This window comes from Gadus macrocephalus, chromosome 18 (assembly GCF_031168955.1).
Source record: "Gadus macrocephalus chromosome 18, ASM3116895v1".
Taxonomy (NCBI): Eukaryota; Metazoa; Chordata; class Actinopteri; order Gadiformes; family Gadidae; genus Gadus; species Gadus macrocephalus.
This window is the reverse complement of record NC_082399.1, coordinates 13,864,015-13,885,067: the sequence shown is the minus strand read 5'-3', so window position 1 is coordinate 13,885,067 and position 21,053 is coordinate 13,864,015. Positions and strand designations below refer to the sequence as shown.

At 45.9% G+C, this 21,053-nt stretch overlaps 1 protein-coding gene across 5 annotated transcripts in view; it reads right to left on the bottom strand.

Annotated features, from left to right (window-relative positions):
• The window catches only part of atrnl1b (attractin-like 1b), an 84,878-nt gene that overhangs the window by 43,802 nt on the left and 20,023 nt on the right, over positions 1-21,053 (bottom strand). For 3 of the 5 annotated variants that reach the window (XM_060036975.1, XM_060036978.1, XM_060036977.1), the window contains exons 12-20: positions 19,659-19,873; positions 18,567-18,685; positions 16,992-17,124; positions 15,516-15,706; positions 14,991-15,204; positions 12,586-12,777; positions 8,435-8,680; positions 7,310-7,447; positions 2,049-2,142 (exon numbers count right to left, since the gene is read on the bottom strand). In XM_060036975.1, coding sequence (XP_059892958.1) covers positions 2,049-2,142; positions 7,310-7,447; positions 8,435-8,680; positions 12,586-12,777; positions 14,991-15,204; positions 15,516-15,706; positions 16,992-17,124; positions 18,567-18,685; positions 19,659-19,873 — 1,542 coding nt within the window. The remainder of the gene's footprint in view (positions 1-2,048; positions 2,143-7,309; positions 7,448-8,434; positions 8,681-12,585; positions 12,778-14,990; positions 15,205-15,515; positions 15,707-16,991; positions 17,125-18,566; positions 18,686-19,658; positions 19,874-21,053) is intronic. The other 2 variants (XM_060036976.1, XM_060036979.1) reach the window with 1 other exon arrangement.

Sequence of the window (21,053 nt, the reverse complement as noted above, 5' to 3'; positions counted from 1 at the left end):
CACACTGGGTCTGAACACACACTCGTTCTGAACACACACTGGTTCTGAACACACACTGGGTCTGAACACACACTGGTTCTGAACACACACTGGGTCTGAACACACACTGGGTCTGAACACACACTGGGTCTGAACACACACTGGATCTGAACACACACTGGATCTGAACACACACTGGATCTGAACACACACTGGGTCTGAACACACACTGGGTCTGAACACACACTGGGTCTGAACACACACTGGGTCTGAACACACACTCGTTCTGAACACACACTGGTTCTGAACACACACTGGGTCTGAACACACACTGGGTCTGAACACACACTGGTTCTGAATTGAGCAATGAAGACTGTAATGTGAACCAAAAGTCTCATAGTCGTCATCTTCCTCCTCCTCCTCCACCTCTCTCTCTCTGCATTCTCAAAGAGAAGAACACCTTCAAATGCACTCCCAGGCCAGTCTAAATGTTACTCGAGAAAAATCCAAGGATAACCTCACATTTATGAGAAGGCTGCCCACCAACTGGGCTCCAAATAGACAAAACAACACAACAGCAGCAAATGAAGTCATGTGTGATGATTACACAAGTAAACCAGACTAATCTAGCTGTGCTTTAATTCAGTGAAAACACGCCGGTCGCCCCGAGCGCCGTGAAAGAGAGTGATATCAAATGTCATTTGAGTCAGATCTACTCCCCACTAAAAGACACATACACATTCAAAATGAAAATAGACAAAGTACCAGGAAATACATTAGAGCAAGCCGATGCATAAATAGTGAAGTACCTTCCCACGCAGCCACACACACATTATATCACACACGCACGTTACTGCAGACACAGCGTTTTTTCATCTCATCAAAGCATTTAGAGATATTGGGGTCTTTCACAAAAAGAATAAAAGAGAAGTGGTCTATGTTGGTGTGTGTGCGTGTGCGTGTGTGTGTGCTGAGTGGGCTGGATCTGACGGGGTCTATGACCCTTCCATAACTCTAGGCCCATTAGTGTGATTAAAAGCAGCGTCCGGCCTGCTTACGCCGCAGACAGATGACCTCCATGGTCCTCCAACACCTCCCGGGTGGTATTGGTTTGTATCGACCAATCACGTGGTATGTTTGTGATATGTTGACCAATCATGTGGTATGTTGGTGATATGTTGACCAATCACGTGGTATGTTGGTGATATGTTGACCAATCACTTGGTATGTTGGTGATATGTTGACCAATCATGTGGTATGTCGGTGATATGTTGACCAATCATGTGGTATGTTTGTGATAGGTTGAACAATCATGGCAGTGTAGTGATATTTCTATCCAATCCTCTTGGTTCCTTCTGCTGTAAGTAGTTATGTTTTTTTGGTGAGCGGTTGACCAACAATGTAGTAGTTCGGAGAGCTGTGGACCAATCATGTATTAGTTTGGTGAGCTGTTCACCAACCATGTGTCAGTTTGGTGAGCTGTTCACCAACCATGTGTCAGTTTGGTGAGCTGTTCACCAACCATGTGTCAGTTTGGTGAGCTGTTCACCAACCATGTGGTGGTTCAGTAGGGTTGCAAAGGGGTGGAAATTTCCGGTAAATTTCCGGAAACTTATCATGGGAAGTTGGGAATTTGGAAATATTAAAAATCTGAAAATTATGGGAATTAATGGGAATTAACTAGGAATTTAGGGAAATTTAATCGAACTGTATTATATCCAAGCATAAATATATATATTTTTTTGTTACTTCAGTGAGCTGTTGACCAATCAAGTGGTGGTTCAGTGAGCTGTTGACCAATCAAGTGGTTATTCGGTGTGTGCTGTTTAAATTGTTCAGAAGAAAGTACAAAAAACCCTGTTCAACTAATTCCAATCATCTATCGTACACTGGCGCCAAATTTCTGAGTCATGCTTGAAATATATAGCTGCAGTTAATTCTAGAAAATCATGATGAATTGGAACTCCAACTGCTCATTCCGGGCTGCGTGCGTGCGTGCGTGCGTACTTGCTTGCGTGCGTGCACGGGTACGTACGTGTGTGAACGTGCGTGCGTGCGTGCGTACTTACAGCTGGCATTGCTCTCCTTTGATTCCCTTAGTGGTGCAGAAACACTTCCCAGTCAGGACCTGGCATACACTGGCATGGCCATTACACTTACAGGCTGGGGGAGAGAGACAGAGACAGAGCGTGAGAGAGACACAGAGTTGAGAGAGACAGAGGACGACAGAGACACAAGAGAGGGAGGGGGGAGAAGTGAGATGGAAAGAGCAGGGGGGAGACATTAGTGGAGGGTAGACAGGGGGAGAGACACCGAGAGAAACAGAAGGGCAGAAAGACAGAAAGAGAGAGGGGAGGAGAGACACAGTAAGAGGCAGAGGCAGAAAGAAAGAAAGAAAGAAGGGAGGGAGACACAGTAAGAGGCAGAAAGAAAGAAAGAAAGAAAGAAAGAAAGAAAGAAAGAAAGAAAGAAAGAAAGAAAGAAAGAAAGAAAGAAAGAAAGAAAGAAAGATAGAGGGGAGGGAGACACCGAAAGTAAGAAAGATGGAGAGGAGGGAAGAACGGAGAAATAGCAAATAGGAATAGGACAAGACAGAGAGAAAGAGAATAAGAGGGAGTAAAAGATAGAGCGACAGGAGAAAGAGGAGGAGAAAATAAAGTACAATATTTTTCGTTAGTATTTCACCGATTGCACAGCATAGCACTGCAGTAACACACGCATTATATGAACCAGAGCAAAAACATAGACACTGCCATTAGCATACACCTTGCTTGATGACAGCTGATCTTTAGCTCGAGAGCTGCCACTAAAAGCAAGACCAACAGTTAGCATGCTGGTACGGTGGCGTGCTAGCGGGGCCATTAGGGCTGGATTAATGCTATGTAAAAAGGCTAATGCTGCGTTGAGGGCCCGGTAAATGTATAGTATGAGAGGATTCACATTGAGTTGTTGTTTGATTTCCTGAAAGGCCGTTGCTAAACACACTCTATTTCCCTCTGTTGGTTCCAGGGGGTACTTGCAGGGATTTATATTTTTCCTTTTGATACCTACAAAACAAAAAAAGGTGCAGTGTTTTCTTTGCTTGTCAATAAAGTTAAGACCAGAATTATAAATGTTCTATTCTATTATAAATTCTATACACCTAGCCCATCACAATATTGATAACATAGACATATATTGTATATGACAGTATATCAACTGTATAATATATATATATATATATATATATATATATATATATATATTAGGCAAATTGATCCCCTTTGAATTGTCCTGTTGGTTTGGTTCTCTTTGCGTACTGAAGTGCTACAGTTGATGAAAGCGCCGTTGTGCTGCTGTGACGTCAGCGATGCTAAATGTTGTTTGTCACGTTCGCTAGATGACTGTTCTCCACTTTCTCAAACACAACTTAATTTTATTCAAAAGCATTCACTCAAAAGCATCATAATTCACAAGATTTCCATAAATCTCAAAGACCACCAGATTGTTCTCCAAGTATAAATGTATCATCTTCCACAAACACAAATGTATCTTGTTCTCCAAGTGTAAATATATATTGTTCTCCAAGTGTAAATATCTATTGTTCTCCAAGTGTCAATATATCTTGTTCTCCAAGTGTAAATATATCTTGTTCTCCAAGTGTAAATATCTATTGTTCTCCAAGTGTATATGTATCTTGTTCTCAAAGTATGAATGTACAGATGTATATCTTGTTCTCCACCTGTGTATATATAAATGGACTAGTTCTCAAAACCTAAACGTATCTTGTTCTCCAAGCATAGATGTGCTTTGTGCTCCCCAGTGTAAATGTGGAGGTAATTGTACCATCTGGTACTTAAAGTGTCCTCTGGTCTGACGGCCAGCGGGACGGGTCCGATGGCAGGTGGGTGTGTTTGTTGTGCTCTGCATAGGGTCCCATTACAGGCAGTGACTAATGTATGCATTAAGATATCATAGAGGCAACCACAGGAAACTCCTCTGTGTGTGTGTGTGTGTGTGTGTGTGTGTGTGTGTGTGTGTGTGTGTGTGTGTGTGTGTGTGTGTGTGTGTGTGTGTGTGTGTGTGTGTGTGTGTGTGTGTGTGTGTGTCCATCGGTCTGTGTGTGTGTGTGTGTGTGTGTACGTGGGTCCACTTAACAGTGCGTATGTGAATGTCATCCATCAGGAATGCGACTCCGCGCTGAATCCCCAGCGGGAAGGAATGGGTTAATCCATCCCTCCACTGAGGAACTGTAACTCCACTTCCTCCGTCGGTCTATTTAATATATTAACTCCCCTAGAGAGAGACCCGAGAACCACCAGCCCTGCTCAGCTCCCACAGTCAGACCGCCGACGGGTCTGAACGGGTGTCATTTCAACACAGGGAACCCCATCTCAGTAATCCCTGGTTCCAGATGTTATACGCACTACCGTTGACCATTCAGTGGTTTAGCAGAAGCCTTGGTCTAAAAGGGACCTTCAGGGATTGAGATTAACTATACAATTAGCAGAAGGAAGGGGTTTTGGCATAATGCTCAAGGATGTCTACAGGTTTGGCTGTGGAGATTGAATCCAAAACCTTTAGGCTGGGAGTTGAACACGTTAGCAACTAGGAATGGCTAGCCTAACTTGGTTCTGAACGGGCCCCGGGGTGAAGTATTCAGAGTTACCCGGTGCCGCCATCGGTATTCTAGATATTTAGGAAACATATTTTCTATGGATTTAGGCTAGAGATAAACGTTGCTAGTTATTTAACTTGAAATAAGATACATTTTCGCTACTCCCAAGTCACTGAAATGAATCTCTTCCTGTCCGAGCCGGTCTTATGAGTCGGGGGGCTCCGCTTTTCCTCACATCGAGAAATTAAGGAGATCCAATTTCTATTCACTCAGGCTGCGACTATGATGACGACTATGAGACTTTTGGTTCACATTACAGTCTTCATTGCTCAATTCAGAACCAGTGTGTGTTCAGAACCAGTGTGTGTTCAGACCCAGTGTGTGTTCAGACCCAGTGTGTGTTCAGACCCAGTGTGTGTTCAGACCCAGTGTGTGTTCAGACCCAGTGTGTGTTCAGACCCAGTGTGTGTTCAGACCCAGTGTGTGTTCAGACCCAGTGTGTGTTCAGACCCAGTGTGTGTTCAGACCCAGTGTGTGTTCAGACCCAGTGTGTGTTCAGACCCAGTGTGTGTTCAGACCCAGTGTGTGTTCAGACCCAGTGTGTGTTCAGATCCAGTGTGTGTTCAGATCCTGTGCGACGCTGACGTTTACATCAGGGATTTTATATACATATAATTTATTACAATGTAGGCCAACAGTGGTGCTGTGTCACCATTCTCCTCTCCAGCACCACCATGTAACTTTTCATAATAGTGCTACGTTTTGCGTCATAGTCCTTTAGTTTCCTTCTTCCTTATTTCGCATTTCATTTCTGAAAAGGTTAAATTGGGTAAAACACTAATGTTTTATTGGTATAATGCTTAAAGAAAGCTTAAGTGCTGTATGGAGGAATTCTGTCTGCTAATGCTATTCAAGAACACTCAAAGAAACAATGCATTATTCTGGATGAACGATGCCCGGAAAGGTTAAAAGGTAGAGGTGCTGATCTTCCTTCAGAAGATATTTTACAATAATGCTTGAGGCATTTTTGTTTGTTTATTTATCAATTTAAATGTAGTCTCTTCATCATTTATATTCAAACATTATTAGAGGGTCTATATTCATAATTTATTTAAAACTTTGTAAGCTGTTGCTACAGAAGAAGTTAATATTTTATGAGACAAAGCAATGTCTTGTTCATAATTTGTCATTTCTTTCTTCTAAATGAATTCCTGAAATCCACAATGTTTTAATCTGTCTGAATTTAAATCCTTTTTTGGGGGGGAAGTTCACCACTTAGCCGTAGCAATGATGTTGATAGCCAAGGCTAAAAATGTACCTTCTCCTTGTTAGCAGTGGCAATGTGGTTAGCTCTTTCAGATTAGCTGAGTTGGTTTAGTTCACTCACAATTTCAGTGTCAACGATCTGCGTGTGGCTCCCAGTGTGTCCAGAACCTGACTCCACCTGAGTGACTGCTACCTGCTGTTCTGAGGCCAATTTGGCTTTAAAAGCGGGGGCCGTAATGGCGGAATGATTTAACTCGATAGAGAGGTTGGCGCGAGTGATGACATAAGGCTTTTAGCACAGCAGCAGGCTTCGCAAAAAAATTAACAATCAACGCACGCATGTTGGAGGACTTCCAGTATTTATAAAGATGTTGGCCTTTTAAACGCTTTAGGTTAGATTAATATTTGCTACAGGTACAGCACAACCTCATTGCGGCTTAATACTTTTTGCCATAAACAAGGGTACGAATCGACTCATTTGGCGTTATTAAATAACCAATAATTGAATAATAATAATAAACCGATTTCATCAGCAACTTCAGCCTGATTACCTCAGACTAAACTTCCAATTTCTCGGAAGCATAACGACACACAGCCGAGCTCACGGGCTGACTAACTGTCCCCTCGCTGGCCGATGACTCAGCATCTCAACAGGCATGGCGCGCGGTGACGACGGTTCGCTCTTTTCATTTTGGGAACATGATGGAATCCTCCAGGTGACCGGGTCTGTCTCCTACTCAGATAGGAACCCATAGACGCCTTCGGGTGTCGTTTTATAACGGACACCAAAGACATCACCATTATTTAAATGTTCATCGTTATCATCTCAAACGTCTGCCAAGACACACCAGAATTGTATTTGATTTCTCTTAAAGTCACATTAAGATGCAGGCGGGACACCCACGTCAGTTATTCGTTATCATTTACATTTTTAAGAACTTATAAGAATTGATAAAACATGGCGACGCAAAAGAACAGACCCCAAACAAACACAGAAGATAAGGTTTCATGGCTGAGAAAAATGTCATCAAAAAGAAATAAAAACATAAATATAGACATTACCGTTCAAACGTTTGGGGTCACCCAGACAATTTCATATTTTCCATAAAAACTCACACTATTATTCAACAGTTTTCAGCTGCGCTATCATAACTGCAAAAGGGTTTTGTAATCATCAATTAGCCTTTTAACACGATTAGCTAAACAATGTACCAATAGAACGCAGGAGTAATGGTTGCTGGAAATGGCCTCTGTACACCTCTGTAGATATTCCATTAATATCGTTTCCAGCTAGAATAGTCATTTACCACTTTAACAAAGCCTCGACTGTATTTCTGATTCATTGAATGTTTCTTTATTGAACAAAATAAAAATCTCAAATGAGGACATTTCGATGCAACCCCAAACTTTTGAACAGTAGCGTATCTATATAATCTTGCTGTGCATTTTTCTCCTCCGTTCACTCACCTTGACATTTCCCGCCATTGGTGGGGTCTCCATGGTAACCAGGCATGCATGTCTGGCAGTTTGGCCCGGTGGTCAGGTTGCGGCACTGTTCACAAACGCTGCCGTTGACGCACGTGCTGTGGCCGTTGCACTGGCACGCTGCCGATGAAACAACAACAACAACAACAACACTTAAGAAAGAAAGTAATTACTTTTTTAATTCAGAGTAGGCTTGAGCCCAATATGAAGCGAGCGTTCTCATCATACGCTCAAAACAAGTATAAAACAACGGTATTATGTAACTAAGATACTATTGCCAATTAAAACATAAACATAACAATCATTGGTAGTCCTAACTAGAGCACTCTAGTCCTTGTGAAGCGAATAATGAGAAAGCAAACAAAGAGGGCTTGCGTAACTATGAAAACCAGTGCAATGATGGGCATTCCAGACCAGAACATCATTTTCTATTTTTCAGGTGTCAAATAAAAACAAATCATATGAATGTAAATCCTAATAGTGAAAATTAACCAAAACCCAGCTGTGCTGGCTGGCGTCACCCGATACTGAAACACAAACCCCATCACATGTGTTCCCATTGACAGGAGAGCGGGACACATCTGAACACACGGCGATCGGCTTACGCGCTGTGGCTTTAAAGCGCGTCTACTGGACTCTTGGTACATCTGCACTGGGTCTACTGGGAGAGATTCCTTGCATGGGGACGATGTAATGGCTATCCATGAATAAGAATAAAGCGTTACAGCAGATGGGGAATACAAAGTCCCACTTCCTGTTGGGTACGTCCGGCCCCGGACAGACAGCCTAAGAGACTTTCAGCCATGTAGCGCATTGGTTCACTGCTGTAATTGTTGTCGATATTATAATTATCAGTTCACTGTTAACTGATGTCTCCAGGCGGCGGGGGGAGTAATACAAAAGGTTTTTTCATGGGGCTGTTCAAATTGCCTTCATCTCACTTTTTGGAGAATGAATAGCTTATTTTGCAGCACAACAATGGCCTAACGTACCAACATCAAATAGTGACAAAGATTACTAAAAGTAACTAAGAAAGTCGTGGGAGCCACCATTAAGAGACGAGCTGGTGAAGGATAAAGAGAGAGTCCCCGGACGTGTTCCACTCACCGGGGCAGCTGATGAAGGCCCACTCGTAGCCCTTATCTCGGGGGCACACCGCCGGCTCCAGGCTCATGTCCTGGTTCTGGTTCTGGTTCTGGGCTTGCTGGCCCTGCTTGGCCGGTCTCTTCATGGGCCCCCGGTAGGACCCCTCCATGCAGAGGCCCCGCCCGGTGCTGCTGGGGTCCCCACACCAGCCGCACTCGGGCTGCTCCAGGCACTGGCCGCACGTCCGCAGGCCCGAGCAGTTCTGGGCTGGAGAGGGAGACGACAACACAAGCCAACGTTTAATACATGTGTTTAGGTTAACTCCATTGAATAGCCGTTCACAGCGACAGTCTTAATGGGCTTTAAAGGCCACATTTGAGGCCACTCCGTCGAACCCTAAGCCCTCCAAAGGGAAATAGATTGGTAAAGATTCAGAAAAAAAGATCGCGAACTTTTGCCTCCCTTACATAGCAGTACTCAAAATGGCCCTTTTATTTGATTGCTCCTGTCCACTAGGTGACTTTTGAAGTCGGGGCCAACGATAGCAGAACACACTGCACGTCTTTGGGAACAGTCTTGCCTTGCCGTGGGGTCGTTGGTCGACTGGGAACACGATGCAGGGACACACTAACGAAGACTGGGCGAATATCCGAGCCTTCTCTGAAACCTTGCCCGATCCCGCAGGAAAATGTCCACTTTGATTTAAACGGTCAATGAGTTTGGCCAGGTAGATTTGTGTAATAGCTGATGGATTTATCCACAACTCTCTAAAAGGAACAGGCAAGTCAATCCTACTGAAAAGAAACCGTATCCAACGTATCAAGGCAGCGTTTATGCACGTTGGACTAAATGACTGATTGCCATGGTGGTTGGCCAGTAGATTCAGCTATACAAAATCACAAGGAAGAAAAAGTGTTTAAGGCAGATTTTCAACATTTTAATCCAGACATCGGAGTTATCCGTTGCAAGGAAGAGGCACGTTTACTCCTAATGGCTGTTGCCTCCGTAAATCGCAGATTGATGCCTCAGTTCCCCCACTCTACACGAGTGTGTCTCGATAATATCAAAGCCGTTTGAAGAAAAAAATCTTTGCCCTCCCAACTCTACATGGGGCGGAAAATTTGTGTGGGCTGAGGCCTACAACACTACAAAAATCAGAGCTGACTTCAGCCCCGATCAACCCCTCTCCCCCCTCTTTTCTCTGAGTCAGCAGATTGTCATCCACAGGTTTGTGGCCTAGTGTGTAGGCGCTTTCACCCTCCTCAGCTATACTTACTTCACTCTTCCTGCTACTTGACTCGGCTTCAAATTGCTTTGAATGATCTAATGTTTGACCTTTTCATTTGTTCTGTAATTACTCTTCCATTTAGTTTAGATTTGTGTCTAGAAAAGTGCTATAGAATCAATTGAACTTATATATACCAGAACTATTTTCTTCTGGGCCGTTAGTGAAGGAAATGTTTATAAAAACTCTTAATTTAATTTTCATCAAGAAGACAAAGCAGTACTTTTTTGGTTAAATCGGGTTATGCATTAGAGAACATTTGGAATTTTCTATGAGATTTAAGGCCGCACGAAAAATGGGTTTTACACGAAAAGCAATACAAACAGATGTTATAAACTCTTTGTGCAAAGCTCAGGTACACAGCAAAGCGCAACAATAACATTGTATGTTTCTCGCAAGGAGCCCAAAAAAGAAAGATGATAAAGGGCAGATAAAGAGAAAGAAGTGACAAAAAATAAGGAGTTGACAGCAATAACAAAACAAAAACCGAAGACGCAGCAAACAAAGAGCGCTAGCAAACAACGCTAACAAAACTTGCAAAAAAAAGGCTCAAATGCAGGTTTGGCTAGCGAGGCAACCCTTCCCCCTCCCTTCAAACCGCCAACTGCCAGAAAACGCAAGACCACTAAATTGCTTGACAAGTTTCTCCAGCGTTGACCGTTGTCTTCTCCCAGACAGACAATTTAAGAGGGAGGCGAGCACCGGCGATAGTTAGAGGAGACGAACATTCTGTGCACCCAGCCCCTCCGCTTATGTCAAACAAATGGCAGGCTGTTGCGCTAATGGTTGCGAAACCATGACAACGCCGTGGGAATCATTAGCGGGCTGTGGGCACTTAAGTTTGTTGTTAAGATGCCGGGCTGCAAAGCGGGCGGACCCGGCAGGGGAAGCGGCGTTGGCTTTAAACAGGCACCGTCTTCTGCCTTCACCTGGAAGTAGAAGGGCTCTAGTCTGGCCTCAGCTGAAGGTCAGCGTATTCTCAGTGCACATAATGGCCGGGAAAAGGTTAAAGTGAACACTCTTTATATTTATTTAGTGTAAAGTTACCTGAAGATGGGATATGCGAGAGACTATGAGTGTGTGTTAAGATTTTTGCGCTTTTAAAAAGATTTCACTTTGTTGATATTTTTATATTCCCAAATGTACCTGTGGCACATGTATGTAACCATCAGTTTTTACTGCAAATGCTGTCAAAATGTTAGTGAACATGGTGCAACATATGAAGATATCACAACAAAAAGCTTGGATTTAGTTATGCTTTTCATATTCAAACACAGTTTTGAAAATTACAGGCCGAAAAACCTGAAATCAACGATTGTTTGTCATCGAGACCGAGGGCTGATTACAATTGCGTCCGTGTGGCTCGAACAAAACAAAATGACGTGAATCCTATTTCTATCCGTTTGTGCTCCCCAGCATTATTACCAGTCCCCAAATCAATCTTCCATGTCCACATCTCAAGAGATTAGGTCATTAGGAATCAAAATCTAGCTACATCCGTTTTCGTTATAGAAATCCACCACGCATGCAGTGTATCCGGTCAAGAAACATGAGAACAACCCTTTCATATGTTTAAAGAATCATCTGCTAGGGAGTTTCAGGGGTGTTTTCAGTGGGGGATGTAAACGCTCTCGGCCTTGTCCTTTAGTGCCCAGTATTCAACCAGATATTCACCCCTCAAAGGTCTGGAATATTATTGTTTTAATATGTTTGGTGATATCAGCTCATCTGCTAGTGATGATGATAAGCGACTTCTGGTTCAGACGTATTCTGATATAACCTTGTAGCAACAGAAAGTGTACTCCCCACACACGAGGAGTTAGCTTATCGTAACGCTGTAAGTCAATGGAAGCAGCTTACGGAAAGTCAACGCTAACACAGCAAACAAACCTGCTGGAAGCACAATGAGGAATTTGGAAATAAACAACGTGAATCTGGGTACGGCAGGCAAACGCCAATTTTAAAATACCTTGGTGTATCCCTTTAAGATCGTGTCCTAAGCTGAATTGATATACATCGTTATAGAGCTCCGGACCTGAAGAGAGTCAACTGCGTTATACCAAGACACAATAAGATAACCTGACAATCAAATGGTGTTCTCATATTTGGCCCCCCCTCACGGTAGATTGCTCTAACCCTCCCCATGAGGGCTCTGGGTGTCTGGTGACAGATATTGACGAAGCCATCTCTAATTCATATCTCAGGCTAGGTGATACATGTTAAATCTGATACTAGGCTATTGAAGTCATGTAATGGGGGAATTTCAATAAGCAAGAGAGAGACAGAAGAGAGAAGAGAGAGAAAACGATTGATAAACAGAAGGATAAGAGTCAGAAACAGGGACATATGAGAGTGAGGGGCACAGAGTCACTGCCATCAAAACAAACAGCCAACCCCCAGCCAGCCTACACCAACTCCGCCACCCTGTACACCTCCTCTAACCTCTCCACCACCACCACCTCCTCCACAACCACCTCAAACTCCCTCTATAACCTCCTCCACTACCTACACCCCCATCGCCCTCTACACTAGCACGCCGTATTTACCAACTGTTCTTCACCGCCCCCACCTCCTCCCTCTTTACCACCACCGCTCTCCGCCCCCACCTTCACCTTCTTTACCACCACCTCCTCCACCTCTCTCCGCCACCAGCTCCTCCTCCCTCTTCACCACCTCTCTCCGCCCCCACCTCCACCCTCTTTATCACCACCTCCACCACCTCTCTCCGCCCCCACCTCCACCCTCTTTACCACCACCTCCACCACCTCTCTCCGCCACCAGCTCCTCCTCCCTCGTCACCACCACGCTCCTTCCACCACCTCCGACCTCCCCCGTCCAAACCACCTCCCTCTCCCCTCCACCCCCACCAGCGAGCCCCGCGTCTTACCCAGGCACTCGGTGGTCTGCCACTCCAGACACTGTCCATAGGGGAAGGAGATGACGTAGGCGCTGGAGTCCACGCAGCGCTGCCGGCTGCCGCACCACATGCACTCCATGCCATGGCTGGTGCAGTTGCCGCAGGTGGCGTGGAGCGCGCAGGGCTTCTTGCAGGGCGGCCGCGTGCTCTGGCTGGGGTTCCCTGGGGACGGAGGCAGGCGAGGGGTTAGCGAGCGCATCCGCCAATCGTTATTAATACAGAGCTAAGAGACGGCGGAGTTTAGCTCAAAGAATTCGTTATGAAGAATGTGTATCCTTGAACAAAGATCATCTTTCTGCTTATAACTGTAAAAAATAATAATACATATATATATATAAAAAATACTGCTGACCAGGTTATTTGATTGGACATGAGAAATTCTGGGCCTTTTTACTATACAAGTATCACTCCGGTTTACAGTCATTTCTAATAAACGTGAACTAAATGAACGAAATAAGCTGTTCATTCATCAGACTCACACACGCCTCCAAATCGACTGTCAACAGATTAAATTGAAAACACAAATAAATGCCCATGCTACAAGGTGGCTGGTCTGCGTTACGGTCTAGTCCTATACCAAGAAGCAAGCTAGTGTGCAGGAACATTGTTGTGTTGCTTGGCAACAGTCCAGTCCCAGGTCCAGTTGCGGAACTATTTGCCTTGGTGGCGCCAAATAATTGATTGAACAAAATAATCTGTTGCCCCGTATTACTGTTAACCATTAACTACTAACAGGCACTTAGAACTCTTCTGTATGGTATTATCTTTGCCATCGGCCTCATACCTATGACAGTATAACAGCACTCCCTTTAGTGTGATATTGCTTTAATATACAGTATACATGTGGTTTTTCCCACAACGTAGTCCCAAGATGAGTAAAGAAAACAACAACCTAATTGTCTCGTCAGTCTTGCTGCCTCGTTTCCTCTCAAACGGATCCTTTTTTTAGTTCGAGAGGCAGAGCGGGATAGCATTAGATACTGCCGACGTACAGTATTGATTGGAGACGGTCGGAGGCGCTTCTCTAAGTACCCCCCTCCCCCACACACACACACACACACACACACACACACACACACACACACACTTACTCAAATCCAACCCTGTAGGGTCGATACTCAGCCCTCCCCTCACCACCCCCCCTTCGCCTACCGTCGGCTCTGCTAATATCCAGCGTGACTGAGAAGCCCCCTTCAAATCATAGACCCTGGAGGGCCGGTCCGCTGGCTCTTTAAAGTCCTTTAGCACACGAGAGGCATCTCGTGGCCAAGCCTGCATCGGCCCCGCTCAGTGCTTCTCCCTCCCCACCCCTGTTTACCATGCCGCCTCGTAGCAGCTTTCACCGCTAGCGGTTCACAGTGGCGAAGAGATGCATGGCGTTAAGGAGCACGGTGGACGCTAGGGTGACCTCCTCTTGGATGCCTACAGGTAGATATTGGGGCCTAGTAAGAGCGACCTAAAGTCAAACACCCGCCACCTCCACGGGATCGAGTAGTCGCTAGGGTGCACAGACACATTTTTCGACCATCCGTCATCCATCCACCCAAAGGTCCATAGATGCATCCTTGCAGCTTAACGTCCTTCATACAGGCAGCCACCCACCCATCCATGGATGCATCATCTAGCAAACCCTCGATCTATAAAAGCATTCATCCACCCATCCATCGATTCACCCACCCACCCATCTCTCCATGTGCGTACGTGTGGATGCGTGTCGATGCATGTGCGCAGATCTGGATGTGTCGCTGCACGTTTGTACATGTGGATGTGTGTGTGTGTGTGTGGGCTTTGACTCCGAACTTTGTTATTCGAATATAAATAAATAAATCAAAATTCGAACGAATATTAGGCAGCCCTTAATATTGGAACCTGGTATGGGCAGGCCAAGAGGGAGGGACGTCAGAGAACCCCACGCAGTCTATTCATAATATTGTAATGACCACGGAAGAGGCAGTGAATGAAGTATTGATTAGACAGCGATTTATTAGAAACTAATAAACCTTTGGAACACGCAGGACCGGTAACCATAGCAACGCCGGTAAACAAACCTCGCGAAGCCCAATCCAGGTCTTACTGAAGGCATTTAATGGTCAAAATATTATTAATAAATATTCAAATATATTCGAATATTACTAAACAAACGCACTTCGAATATGATTTTTGGGCAAAAGTCAAAGCCCTAGTGTGTGTGTGCACGTGCGTAAATGTGGAAGTGTGTGTGCAAGCACGTGCGCAAATGTGGGCGTGTGTGCATGCGGGCGTGCGTACGTGTGTGCGCATGCACTTGCATAAATGTGGATGTGTGCGCGCATTGGCGTGCGTAACTGTGGATGTGTGCGCGCGTGTGCATGCACGTGCGTGGGTGCGTGTCTCACCGACGGCCTTCTCGCAGATGAGGCCCTCGGTCTTGGCGGTGCAGGGGTTGGCCCTGAGGCCCCACAGCAGCGGCTCCTCCAGGTAGGCACAGAAGCCCGAGTCGTTGGGCTCCCCGGGCAGCCAGCGCAGGCTGCTGTTGGTGAAGGGAGACATGTCCTCCCAGCCCCAGTACGACACGTTGATCTTCCTCAGGCCCACCCAGGGGGACAGCCTCTGTTCAGGGGGAGGAGAGGGGAGGAGAGGAGGGGAGGGGAGGGGAAGGGAGAGGAGAGGAGAGGAGGAGAGGAGAGGAGAGGAGAGGAGAGGAGAGGGGAGGAGAGCGGGGTTACTGGAGGCTGCTGGTGGCGGAGGAGGAGGAGAACATCATCTGGGAAGTTTTCACGCATGTATCCGCATTAAGCCCAGCGTTAGAGTTACGCCCACTTTCATGTGCATGCAGTTTAGCTCGTAGATGATGCGTCTAGGTGACTCGCGTAGATTAATGTTTAAGAAATAACATTTGAAAAGCGTTGAATGCGTCTCACCACCTTATCCTGCAGCTGGAGGGTCCGGAGCTCCTGGAGCACAAAGTCCACCTGCTTCCCCGTCGTCAGGGACGCTATGTTGCCATGGAGATTCTTGCAATAGTGCTGGGCGTTGTCATAGGTCTCACGGCTGGAGTTCAACCTCAGGCAGGTGTCGCCCACCTGGCTCCAACCCTCTGTGCACTGCTGGGCTACAAAACAAGCGCAACAAAAGTCAACATTCACCTAGCGCAAAACGACTATTGGCCGTAGAATTTAGGAACCAAGATCGCCCAAAATGTTTTTTTTATCATTTTTGTTCTTTGTGTTATGAAGATGCCTTTGAGCAAATGGAAATTCCCCAAATAAAATTTGCTGTTATCATTTCTTATTATTATAATCAAACGTAAAATTTGAAACTAAAGGTCTGTCTTGATAAGATATTGGGCGGATTTAACCCTCTGACATTTAAAATGTGTTTTTCGAGTTTCGAGTATTTCGAGTTAAGGTGGCCGGTAATTCCATTGATTGCTGGATCAATGAACAAATGGCAAAATAAACATGATTACATTTGAGCAGAGAAGTAGAGAAACAGTGCCGGCATTTGAGGAGAGCAACACAACTAGAAAACAGCTAATCCGCCAAAACAACAGGCCAGGGGTTACTGCATGTGGGAATGAGCCAGAACAAGAGTGAGTCTATGCTGAGATTTTGGGCATCAGGTTTGCATGTTTATATGCTCACGTGCACACACACACACACACACACACACACACACACACACACACACACACACACACACACACACACACACACACACACACACACACACACACACACACACACACACACACACACACACACACACACACACACACAGAGAGAGAGAACAGGTGCATGATGCAGTGAGAATCACAGATCAAACATCATTGGCTCAGATGGCCAGGACAGATGTATAAAACCTCTTTTAATGAACATTGTGCGCCAGGTGAAGTGCCCCTCTATTATCAATAGTCATTACTTCCCCGTGATTACAAAATCTAATTAGCACAACAAGGTAACACGGGGAACGGGAAAGGCATTCTTCCGTTTAACACCATTTGTTGTCATGGTGATAAAGTCATGCGCCTGTGAGTTTAGTGTCGTAAAAACGTACGAAGAGGGTGCAGCAGACATCGGAGGACACCATGACTGTAGTGCATATTAGACGTGTGTATTAACTGTGTATTATCACCTGGCAGCGTGTTAAAACTGACACGTGTATTGAAGTGCATTCAAAGTGTGTCATTGTGTGTGTTATTACCAAGCAGGGCGTGGCACTGACTGGTTCTGCAGTGTGCATACAAGCAAGTGTTAGTATAGTGTATATAAAGTGTGTGTTGTTACCAGGCAGTGCCTGGGACAGAACATGTCCCAGGCACTCGGACAGGTTCTGTTGTGTATGTTAGTTTATAGCAGTGTGCGTTGGTATAGTGTATATAAAGTGTGCGTTGTTACCAGGCAGGGCGTGGCACTCTGACTGGTTCTGGTCCCACTGGCAGCTGGGGTTGAGGGAGCAGCCCTTACAGTTGGCCAGCTTACTGCACACCTGCTCCGTCCGCACCGGGCACTTGGTGAAGTTCTGCACTCCCTGGGGGGGGGGGGGGGAGACAAAGGAATTCACACCAGAGGAACCGGCCACCTGTCTTGGAGCCTCGGATTTTTTCCGTTTTGGTTTTATGCCGACCTTCTTCGTCTGCCCAATGGAAAGTCTTTGGATTCACATTTAGGGGATTGTGCTGACGTTTTTATCCAAAGTCGACCACACAGGGCGACAGCCAACTCGTCAGCAGTCGTGGTTAGGGGTCTCGCTCAGAGACAGTTCGACACATAGCTAGGAGGAGCCGGGATCGAACTAGCAACCTTCAGGTTACCAGCCAACCCGCTTTACCTCCTGAGCTACGGTCGCCTACACGTCTTGCGTCCCTGGGGGGAGGAGTCCATCTCCGGTGGTCCTCCTTAAGGCGTTCTTCCCTCTGGCTCCCAAGGGCCCTCCCTTGTCATTTAGGGTGCTTCCACACCTATAGTTGGGTAGCCTCGGCTCCATTCGGGGGTGAGGTTGGTACTTTGCAGCAATTTCTTTGTGTCTGGTTAGGGTTCAGGCTGGACTTGTAAACAATTGCCTCGCGGTCTATTGGACAGCAACTCACAATCTTCTTGTTTCGGATAATAATAATGGAGCAGCAACGACATTGTGCACCCTTGTTTTGCCTTTCTGGGTGCACTTCAATGGGCCCTGAAAAATGTATCAAACGACAGTGTTTTTGAGTGGCCACATTGCTATATATATCGTCTGACCATATTTCGAAGGGAGCTTTCACCTCCGGATTGCCCCGCATCTGACCGAAACTATTTTAGGAAAAGTTCATGTATATTGCTGTACATTATGATTTTTTAATTATTTATCTATAGCAAACTGAACCAGAATTCCCTTTGAAGCACAACGAGACCCCTGTTTTAAAGTGGACTAGAGTCTGTTATTTTTGGTCTGCACCACAGTTGATGATGAATGATGGTCACAATGACTAAACAAAGCGCTCACACAGGGGTACCAAACCAGGGTTTGAGCAAACGGACCACACAGCTCAGGTGTGAAAGGAGCCTTAGACAGGAGGGTTTAGGGGCTTAGAGGGATCCTGTTTTGTTGGGCTGTAAACCGTTTGAGACGTTCACTGGAATCGAGGGCTATACTAAAATGTACTCGATAGGGTTCAGTGGAGATGACATTCCTCCACTGAAATGGATGTAAAGTAGGACACAATAACATGCCCTTGTCAAAACACCCAGAATTCTAACTATTTCTGTTTGCATATTTGTTTTCCTTATGTTTTAAAGTGCCTAGTTTAAAGCCAGTATTATCCACATCATAATTTATGTATTTTGTGTAAATAATGTGCATCTATCTGAACTATGAATTGCATTGCAGCTCATTGTGAAGGCAAGATAAATCGATGGCTGGAAAACACAAAACTCCCGTGTGGCCATTCTCTCATGTCTGGGCGGTGCGACAGCGCCCTCTGCTGGTCAACTTACGGAAGTGCAGTTGCTGGCGGCGGAGATGCAGCGCTTGTCGTCGCACCACTGGCAGCCGTTGGAGTTGGCTGAGCAGCTGGCACAGTCCGAGAAACGGTAGCACCGCTCGTCCACAGAGGCTGGAGGGAGAGGACCAAGACGGAGGGTTAAGAAATCAACATGATTGTGTTAAGGTAAACTGAAAGTCTGTCTGTCTGTGAGAGCTGCATTTCACCATGTCACATTTAGTTCCCATTTTAATTTCCCATTTTTAACAAGGGTTAGGCTTAGTTTTGCGGGACAATGAGACAAACAAAAAGACGAACTGACTCCAATTTGATCTGAATGATTCATGTCCTTAAACACACATCATGAGAGTATGCTTAGACAAAGACGAAAGTGGTCCCTATTTGACATTTAACATTACAGTAAAATTCTGCTGCTTCGGCTCGCTGAAAGGAAGAAAGGATTGCTCTTTTCAGACAGCTGGTAATTTGAAGGTTGCCTGGTGACCAGGAACCACAGACAGACAGAGAGAGAGACACTTCCTTATTCCCACCACCCTCTTTCACCACTGCCATCCTCTGCGGTGAGAGAGATAAAGAATAACAGAGAAGCAGATCTATCTATCTGTCTGTCTATATAGATGCAGTGTTTCCGCTGGGATAGAGGAGCAGGCCTGGTGGTGTCACCCATCATCGTTAACTTGCTGCACAGTCAATGGAGCTCTAGTGTGGGTGCGACTCGAGATAATACGGGTCCAATGGACTGGACACAGCCTGGATATAATGCAGATCCAACAGGCCTTTCACTGAGCGCATTGGGGGAACCTATTGGGGCATTTTATCACACCAAAATAAGCAGCTCCAAATAAACACACTAGTGCCCTTTGAGATTTAGGCCCAATCCCATTTCTACCCCTTACCCCTTCAAAACAAGGGGGAGGGGTAAGTGGAAGGGGTAAGGGGTAGAAATGGGATTGGGCCTTAGGCTCTGTATTAGATAAGTAATTAACCAAAATTGGTGGGGGTTATTAGCCTAGGGGCCCAACAATTAGACAAGAACACTGAGCTAGATATCTACAGACACACTGGCCCCCCTCCCTCCCCTCACCAGCTTTAGCAGGGCAGAAGGCCGCTCGGCTGAGGCTCCCAGGGGCCATGCGGGGCTCCCAGGGGTCGCAGCGGCCCTGGCCCCAGACGCAGCGCAGCCCGGGGCCCGCCCCCTGGCAGGTGCCCGGGGTCTGGAAGGCCTGGCAGCTGGGGGGCCGGTAGACCAGCAGGTCGTTGAGCAGGACCCCCGAGAAACCCCCGAACACGTACATGGAGCTGGAGGAGAGGGCACGCGCACACGCACACACACACACACACACACACACGTTAATTACTTTTCATTGATTACAACAGCAAAGTGTATTGCTCTGATTGGCTAGCTCTAAATGCTTAGCCATCATTTATTAACCACAACACCAACCTTTTCTCCCTCACTCACTCGCATACATGCGTGTACGCGAGCACACAGTCACACACACACACGTTCCCAACCTGTTTGGTTTGCGGTGAAATGCCACCGGATTAAATGCGTGACCAAAGGTTATGGAAATAATTTGCAATTTTTCCATAATCCATTGGTCCACATGATAATGGGGGCAGTATATACATGTTTACGTATGCAGTCTCTGTTTGTCCCTCCTCGATTTTCTCGACTACCGCTCAGCCGATCGACGTCCCACTTGGCTTTGATTTACTTTCGCTAGGAGAACACACTGTAGTGTATTGAGACGGGAGCTCCTTTAACTGCTGCACCGGGTATAGCTTGCCCTCCGTCGCTACAGCGCAGTACATTCAAGAACAGGCGAAGAAAGAGAGGCCAGAGATGTTAGGCTGTAGCAGACTAGTCTTGTATGTTTGCCACTTGGTTTGGCTTAGCTAAAAGCAGGTCTCAAATAGCTATAGAGATAAGCAATGACAGCAACTGGTTGATTATCTCACGTTCGCTATTCAGTGAACCCTTGCTCTGATCCACTTCAGACTCGGTGGGTGTGATACTGAGGGCCAAAGTGAGAGCAGTGTTAAGTGTTTTTTGAATGAGCAGCGCTCGAGAAAGATGCAAGCAGCGTTACTGGAGCCCAAGCAATCGGTCCATCTTGAACAGGCACGCTTCAAATGGCCACTGCATTGGTTTGCCAGATAATGCAATTGTCTGTTAAGATTATTATATAACTGAATCTATGAATCATAAATACATACACACGTCCTGGTAATAACGTGGAACGTTCTCCAAAACTATTCCCCGTAACTTTAAGCTGGTGTGCCCTGAATGTGGGGTCAGGATAGTGGTGTGTTGTGGTGTGTATAAAATGCTGGTTGAGTCCTCCACAGAAACATGCCAGTCCAAGAGGTGCAGTCGATGCTGGAGCCACTACAACCATTGATACAAGTGTGCTCAACGGGGAAGGAGAGGGGTGGAGGGAGGGCAGAGGGAGAGAGCAAGAGGAGCAGAGGGCCA